The following is a 9,025-nucleotide window of genomic DNA, read 5'->3' as shown; positions in this document are numbered from 1 at the left end:
TATAAAATTGCAGGAAATAGATTGGGTGTACATTCAGTCAGAAGCCTCTGAAAGCTATATTAGCACGTCTGCACCATATTAGCAGTCACCTCTGACCTCACTGGCATCTTTTCCCAGCATGCAGCACTCAGGTGGGCTGTCATTAGGGCAGCTCTTCCTTCAATATTTATCGTCTCTGTGCAGCTGACTGGCTGTCTGAGACACACAGACTAACAGAGCCTTCTCTCGATTACAACTAGCAGATACAGCCTATAATCATCCATTCATTTGACTACATTTCTCAAGACAATTATTTACGTTCTAAAGACACCACACAATGTTAGGTAGTATAAAAAACAGTTTGCCTGAAACATTATGTCCACAAGTTCAAAAACTTTGATTGCAGTAATCTGTCTGTGTTGATGATAAAGTATGTTATATTTGCATGTTCTCTCATCTCTTCCCGTCTCTCTCACACACACAAAACTGGTTGGACGATGCGGTTGCCGTATGCACTTTTTTCCCCCTCTCCCTCGGTCTCTCACTCTGTTCCTCCCAATGACGTATATAAACCCTGGATTGCTAATGCTATCTATTGGCCATTGAGGCTTTGAAGCCACCGGTCGGCCATATTGGCACTCCTCAGTAGGAGCAATCCTCCATAGGAATGAAAGGAATTCTACAGTATTTAAGTATTTTGTTGTAGTGGGGACAGTAACATTAATACTCTCTAAAAAAAAACACTTTTAAAGAATATATATATATATTTTTTAAAATGTTTATCTCACATAATATAATTTATAAGTATGCATTAAAGTTGTCTGGAAAACATGTCAAAAACGAATTTAGACATAAAATAAATGCATTTATATAGCTTCCGAAATCTTTTTTTACAATGGAGTAGGAGTACCAAGATGGCTGCGCAGTGGCTTCAATACAGCGCCCCCTGTCAGTCATCCAGGGTTTACACACATCATTGGTTCCTCCTTCCCTCCCCTGCCTAGCTCCAGTGAGCAACAAGTGCTGCCTGTGAGTACCACCCCTCCCCCCTCCCCCGCTAACCTCCAGAAGCTATCGCAAATCCTCAGCCTGCGAGCAACTGCCAGCTGACAAAACTGTTTAGTCAGCAAGAAAGATGGAAGGAGGGAGCGATGTGGGGCTGGAGGAGAGAGAGAGAAAGGTAAAGACAGAGCGAGGAGGCAGAAAGGGAGGGACAGCACAAGAGCTGGAGACATTCTTACTGCGCACTCTCCATTTAGCCTCCCTTTTTCCTCTCCATCACTCTCTCTACAGCGTTAACCCTTTCCTCTCCGAGACAGCCGACACAGAGAGATGGCTACTCGTGGAGGGGGAAAGACAATCCACTTTGTGGCAAGATTATTTTTAGGGTTATTTTGCAGGTAAATAGGAGTCAGTGGACTAGAACTCAAATAAAGAATTGTAAACAAAACAACAAGACTTTAAACTTTCTTTCTCACCCGTGAGACAGAGCTAGCTGCTTGAAAACGGGCTGACTTAGGAGAAGGGGACAACACTGGAGAGCAGACCCATTGTTGCTCCACTTCCTCCATCTCTTCCCCCACCACTTCGAAAAGGAGGCAGTTTAACTTCCTGTCTCCCCCATTCTTCACCCCAGGTCCTGCTGCAGCCTCCATTTTCATTTTTTCTACCCCTTTCCTCCTCCTCCACCCTCCTCCTTGTGGCATTCTTTCACATCAGTGACACAGCCGTCGAGCTAGACTTTGAACCCACAGTAAATACCTGCTATATTTGCAGCCTGTGCTGGAGGTTGACGACTAGGTGGTGGCCAGTGGTTGGGAAGGGTGTGTGTATGTTTGTGGTGTATACGTGTGTGTGGGGGGGGGGGGGGGGTAGTGACAGCTCGGAGCTGGGCAGAGGGATAAAGAAAACGTAGGGCTCTGCACTGAGACAGGGCAGACATCACCCCGATGCAGGGCTCCCTCCCTCCCTGCAGCTTATCAGTTAGACCCTGGACACACCCTGTGAGATGGATGACTTGGCCAATATTAACAACACACTTTTGTGGATCAACGAAAGAGGAGAACTATTGGACAACCAAGGCGCAACTTGGTTGTAATGGCAAGGGTTGCTAGTAAAATAGGTCACCTAGTACCCGTAACAACAAATATAGGCATCCATCCATTCATCAACAACAAAAATTGTAATGTTCACCAATGTAGGATGGGTGGTATGGATTTTCTAGTAGTGGCTTGGAGTAGTCATGGCAGCAATCATTTCATCCAAATGTTTACCGAATCCAGCGATGTGATGCAATAGTACCTCGAGAGACGGGACCCATAAACATAAGGACCTACTTTGCACATTATCTGTACAGCCAAGTATCGCCTACAAAAAGACAGTGATATTAATCTAGATTTGGGACTTCTACCACAAATGTGTAACTGTGCCTACAAATATCACTGAGCCTCACCACTAGGCCTATATTTACACTGGGGCCTAGACCACAGGCAGAGTATAGCAGGGCTAACTAAGGACTCACCCCAGGGACATGTTGTAATGTCTACTGTAAGGTCCCTCCGTGAGTGTTTGTTAGTTGCAGCTTACATTCACACACCTGTAAAAGAAGTCCATTCCCTCCTCGGTCCCAATGAAAACATCCCTATAAAGCGGCCTATGTGCACACATTGGAAGCACCGACACCGTCCTACTTAGCTGTTTTGTCCACTTCTCAAATTTCTGTCATCTCACCTGGCTGTGTTACCACATCCCCATCAAAACACCCACACGTACCTGGAGCCTCCCCAACATTCCCGAATTCCATCAATAATGTTGGGTATGTAACATATGAGGTGCAATACAGTGCACTGTCATATTTAAACAAGTAGTCAATGATTAGTAACAACTGCATCAAGGCGTAAAATGTATGAACTTAACAATTTCCCAAAATCGCAAAGGAAACACGTTATGAATTACTTAAATTTTTTCAAGCAGTTACGAGTACCCTACATTTGAGAAATTCCAGAGCAAAGAAGGTTTAAGAGGAGATGGGGCATTGTGGCACAGTGAGGCCCAACCCCAGATTCCATTTTGGAAACCATCTTCCTCAGGTTCCCTCTTTCCTTCCTCCTCCTGCACCTACAAGTAAGTCCCTGTGTCCCCTCCATGCCCCACTGGCCGGCCAGGAGATGGAACTTAATCTTATCTAAAAAAGGCGGGTTAAAAATAGCTCAGGGAGCCAAAGGGCCAACCCATTTGTACCCTTGGGGAAACCACGACCCATCTCCACCAGGAAGAGAGAGAAAAGGTTTCTTAATACCACAACTTTTTTCATTTTGACCGTGTCTTCCGGGTGGTTCGACCCATACATCCCGCTCCTATTCCAATGATTTAGCCTCAGAGAACAACAGGTTAACAGCTAAATGAGAGAAGAGAAAGAATGGGGGGGGGGCAGCGCAGACCTAATACCAATGCCCTGCATTGTTGAAGGGGCTTGACTGTCAGCTTGCCATCAGGGGACATTGTGTTTAAGTAGGTGTCTTTGGGGGTATGGGTGGAATATTATTAGGTTAAATGGTGGGCTAATGAGAGCATAAGGGACCCGATTGGAGGGGAGAGGGGGGTGAAGGCTCTTAATTAGCTCACAGCATCCTCGTCTGGCCCAAAACTTATTGGGAGGAATGTTGATCAGCGGACTTGGTTTTTTGTCAAAGAATATATAAATGATTGCCCTTTTAGCTTATCCAAACTCCTAATTACTTGTGTTATCGTTTCAGTGATGCTATAAAATCCATGGTTCACATCTGGACTTTATCGAGTGTTAAGTTGGACTAATCATTCCCTTGAGTGGCCTATTTATTAAAATTCTTTAACCAGCCCATATACACTAAATGTACAAAACATTAAGGATAGCGTTGAAGTTCTTGACACAAACCTGTGGGCCTGGCGCCAACTACCATAGAGCCTCACAGTGGAGGTGCCATAATACCCATTAACCCTAGCGGTCAATACAGGGAAATGGTTCCAATCGTTTTTTCACCATTCATTTTTCCCATACTGGATTTTTTAGAAACACTTAAAATAAGGGCAGTGTTTTGTGTAGGCTTACCCTGGCGTGACATTTTGATAACCGTGTAAATCTCTCTCAGACAAGGTGACGTTTATCAATATAGTCGGCTCCATTTACTCTCAGATCCGAAAATGCTAATAAGAATCAAAGTAGACATCAAGAAAAACTACAAATCCCTGCATGTCATTTCTAGCTGACACCCTTTCTAAAAGGTATTGTGTCAATTTAAAACATGCACAAGACAGTTCACAGTATTGTCAATTTAAAAGAAATGTAGCCAATTTACTCATTACTAAATTTAGTTAACATTAGATGGTTAATCCAGAGATTCTTAATTTTTGCTTCGATGCAGCAGTCTCGTCCAGATCATTATAGAATTTGTAGTTCTTTATTATCACCACATTAGCAGCTAATTATTATTTTATTTTGGGGGGGGTAAAAAGAGGTGAATATATTGATAAAAGGCCCCTTGTCCTAGATAGATGTACACAGTTATCAAAACGTCGCGCCGGGGTAAACCTACGCGAAACACAGCCCTTATTTTAAGTGTTTCTAAAAATCCAGTATGGGAAAAATGAATGGTGGAAAAACTATTGGAACCATTTCCTTGTTTGACAGCTAGGTTTTATGGGCATTATGACTCATGTGGATCCCAGGAAGAGTAGCTAATGGGGATCCTAATAAATACCATACCACACTGTCGTACTCTATACCCTGTTCAAAGGCACTTAAATCTGTCGTCTTGCCCAAACACCCTCTGAATGGCACACATACACAATCCATGTCTCAATTCAACCAACCTGTCTCCTTCCCTTCATCAACACCGATTGGATTTAACAAGTGACATCAATAAGGGATCATAGTTTCCACCTGAAATCACCTGGTCAGTCTATCTCATGGAAAGAGCAGGTGTCCTTTATGTTTTGTACACTCTGTGTATAATGACATTGTTATTATTAGGACCATCTAGGCCGAAGACAAAACAAACATCTCTACATTAAAGCCTATCACATCAAATTGCAGAGATGGAACACCACAAGATGGCATGCAGTCAAACTGCTATTTCTAACCAAAAGAATAAGTAAGACGTTCTTGCTGGAGTAAGATCCAAGTCCAACAAACTTAAACCATAAATATGCCTTTAGCCTTCTGGCGTGTGTAACTACCTACAACTGGTCAACATCACATGAAATCAAACATTATTGCACTCTATGCATCCCACATCAAGGATTTTTTATTACCTGTTCAAACTGACTTGCCTCCAGACTCCTAGGCCTAACTGAGACCCATAGCTAGTCTATTTTGTCAACAGACAAGGGTCATGAGTACCAATAATGCAGTGGATTTGGAGACCTTGTGGAGGGTGGAGAGCTGAGGACATACAAAGGGACCTCCTCTTTTAAAGTATGATTACACATTGATCATTCATCAACTACATTTGAAGTCGGAAGTTTGCATACACCTTCCTCAAATACATTTAAATTCAGTTTAACAATTCTTGACATGTAATCCTAGTAAAAATTCCATGTCTTAGGTCAGTTAGGATCACCACTTTATTTTAAGAATGTGAAATAATAGTAGAGAATGATCTATTTCAGCTTTTATTTCTTTCACCACATTCTCAGTGGGTCAGAAGTTTACATACACTCAATTAATATTTGGTAGCATTGCCTTTAAATTGTTTAAACTTGGGTCAAACGTTTTGGGTAGCCTTCCACAAGCTTCCCACAATAAGTTGGGTGAATTTTGTCCCATTCCTCCTGACAGAGCTGGTGTAACTGAGTCAGGTTTGTAGGCCTCCTGGCTCACACATGCTTTTTCAGTTCTGCCGACACATTTTCTATGGGATTGAGGTCAGGGCTTTGTGATGGCCACTCCAATACCTTGACTTTGTTGTCCTTAAGCCATTTTGCCACAACTTTGGAAGTATGCTTGGGGTCATTGTACATTTGGAAGACCCATTTGCGACCAAGCTTTAACTTCCTGACTGATGTCTTGAGATGTTGCTTCAATATATCCACATAATTTTCCTCCCTCATGATGCCATCTATTTTGTGTCTGGCTCTTTTATGGCGGTTTTGGAGCAGTGGCGTCTTCCTTGCTGAGCGGCCTTTCAGGTTACGTCAATATAGGACTCGTTTTACTGTCGATATAGATACTTTTGTACCCGTTTCCTCCAGCATCTTCACAAGGTATTTTGCTGTTGTTCTGGGATCAATTTGCACTTTTTGCACAAAGTACGTTCATCTCTAGGAGACAGAACGTGTCTCCTTCCTGAGCGGAATGACGGCTGCGTGGTCCCATGGTGTTTATACTTGCATACTATTGTTTGTACAGATGAACATGGTACCTTCAGGCGTCTGGAAATTGCTCCCAAGGATGAGCCAGACTTGTGGAGGTCCACAATTTTTTTCTGAGATCCTGGCTGATTTATTTTTATTTCCCCATGATGTCACGCAAAGAGGCACTGAGTTTGAAGGTAGGCCTTGAAATACATCCACAGGTACACCTCCAGTTGACTCAAATGATGTCAATTAGCCTATCAGAAGCTTCTAAAGCAATGGCATAATTTTCTGGAATTTTCCAAGCTGGTTAAAGGCACAGTCAACTTAGTGTATGTAAACTTCTGACCCAATGGATTTGTTTTACAGTGAATTATAAGTGAAATAATCTGTCTGTGAACTATTGTTGGAAAAATTACTTGTGTCATGCACAAAGTAGATGTCCTAACTGACTTGCCAAAACTATAGTTTTTTAACAAGAAATTTGTGGAGTGGTTGAAAAACGAGTTTTAATGACTCCAACCTTAGTGTATGTAAACTTCCCACTTCAACCTATATCTCCAGGCTCAAAATTCAATAGAACATAGTTGGTATAGAATACATTGTTGATCATTTATTCAATCACACCATCTATATAACTTCCTCCAAAAAGAACATGATAGTTTATGAGGGATGATTACATTATTAATTTTTAAACCAACTGTCTTCTTGACAGTGCAAAAGCATTCTCCTCTGATCTAGTCTGCCATTTTATTTACATGGCCTTGCTTGAGTATGACTGCAGGCCCTAAACCAGGACAGACTCATCTTTCTCTACCACAGAAAAAATACTTTTTAAAAACCAAAGTTATGTCTCTAGCCTATATCAGGCTTTCCTCAATTCACGTCAAACAATTAAGTCAACTGAGCATCCTGCTTACTACCCCCACCCCCACACACATCATTATCACCATCGTCCCCTCGTGTTGCCTTGAGGTGTTAGTTTCATCACACATTCAACTAAACTATTCACACTTCAGTATTTCTTCATTTGAAATAAACCCACCATCTTTGATAGAGTGTCTAGATTTGGGTGGCGAGTTTCCCTACAGCAAAATGAGTGCGTTTGATCCCGCTGCCGTCGTAGGCCTACTCGACTACAGTGTAGAATTTCGTAATGGAATGCGAACTGCTCATCCGGATCAGCACTCTCCTCCCTGTCTTCTTCCAAGTGGTCAGAGAGCTCGAGAGAAGAGGAACATCGACCACCGAAAGCTCCAAAACCGTGTTGCTTCTATTTTCAACCACCAACAAAAAAGTATGCAATGCAAATATCAACAGGTAATTTCTCTATCACCAGATAACTTTTTGCAAACAGAGAAACACAGTAGAGACAAAGTTACTTTTACCCATTGCGGTTATATGCGCACAGTAGTCGACGAGAGCAAGGGACGAATGAAAAAAAATGCCTAGCAACCATTATCTAACCAGCCCTCGCTACGTTGCAGTTCCACAAGAGACAAAAACGCATCAGTTCATCACTTCACTTTAGTAACTTTTGAGCGTCTAAAAGAGTAACAAAAATTAAAACGAACCATAAAGGATCACGATCACATGATTTACAAGTCAACCTCGTAGATGGTGCACAATTAATTAGCATATATCACTGAATGATAATAATTGTAGAATGTGAAAAGACACAATGACGTTCTTAATTCTAGTGATGTAATAATTAGGACAAATATAGACTAGGATAACAAGCGGCGTGATGAGTACGGAAAACTATTATGTTTACTTCCTGAACAATGAAGAAATAATGATATTGAATAAATCGAATTAACACACAGGCTACTCTTGAAAAACAAATAAGTTTCGAAAACGTCTTGACAAGGTCAAAATGTAACTAGCTATACCGACACATGGCCACTAAGCTGTAGTTAGGCTTCGATCAAAGTGCACTGAAGATATGGATGCTCGAGCGGAGCAACAGGCGGTTAGTTAGCAAGCTAGCAGACTTTGAACCTCCACCTTCGAGCCCCCATAATTAAAACAAACGTTACCAATGGTGGAAGTTAGAACTCCAACAATTGCTGTTAATTTTAAGTGGCGATAAGTAACCAAACCTCGTCGGTTACGAATAATCACATAAGGAAGAGAAATTCCATCGCTCAGGCGTTTTAATCATGGATGAGCATCAGGTCCTCAGCGAAACTAGGAAGCGAATGGGAGTCGAGAAAACTATCCTATCCACGTCGCTTTTCGAAGTTTTACAACTTTGTCACAACAACTGTAAACTTCGCCGAACACACAATTTACATCACATATCGACTAAACCAGACAAATACGGCAGAATTTAGAGAATAAGCCGAGAAGCTAGCTAGGTACTTACGTTTGACTTTGTTGGGGTTGGGCTGCTTACGCCGAGACATACTGATGATGGTGATGATGGACTAAGAAAAAAAAAAAGAAGCTGCAAAGTTGTTCCGGAGAGGAATCAAAATGGCGTTTCTGAGGATGTGCAAAGTTCGACAACTTTGTTCCCCCCTCTTTCTTCCAAATTCCTAAAAAGGAAGATAGAAGAAAGAGTTCAGAGACGAGAGGAAAACACTTATTTCGCTATCCTCTCTGACCGTCCCCAAAGCGCAACTCTCTCCTCTCCCCTAACCTGATAAGTAAAACGCATCACGTGTTGCTCCTGCTAGTCTCCAAGGGGACGTGTTACTGAGGCTGCTTCCAC

At 42.1% G+C, this 9,025-nt stretch overlaps 1 protein-coding gene across 3 annotated transcripts in view; it reads right to left on the bottom strand.

Annotated features, from left to right (window-relative positions):
• Positions 1–9,025, bottom strand: part of LOC129859147 (ras-responsive element-binding protein 1-like) — a 77,138-nt gene extending 68,113 nt beyond the window's left edge. For all 3 annotated transcript variants that reach the window (XM_055928547.1, XM_055928545.1, XM_055928546.1), the window contains exon 1: positions 8,678–9,025. Coding sequence is in view for 2 of the 3 variants with exons in the window: in XM_055928545.1 (XP_055784520.1) it covers positions 8,678–8,717 (40 nt within the window). In the remaining variant the exon portion in view is untranslated. The remainder of the gene's footprint in view (positions 1–8,677) is intronic.

This window comes from Salvelinus fontinalis, chromosome 7 (genome assembly GCF_029448725.1).
Source record: "Salvelinus fontinalis isolate EN_2023a chromosome 7, ASM2944872v1, whole genome shotgun sequence".
Lineage (NCBI taxonomy): Eukaryota > Metazoa > Chordata > Actinopteri > Salmoniformes > Salmonidae > Salvelinus > Salvelinus fontinalis.
This window is presented reverse-complemented; position numbering and strand designations above follow the sequence as displayed.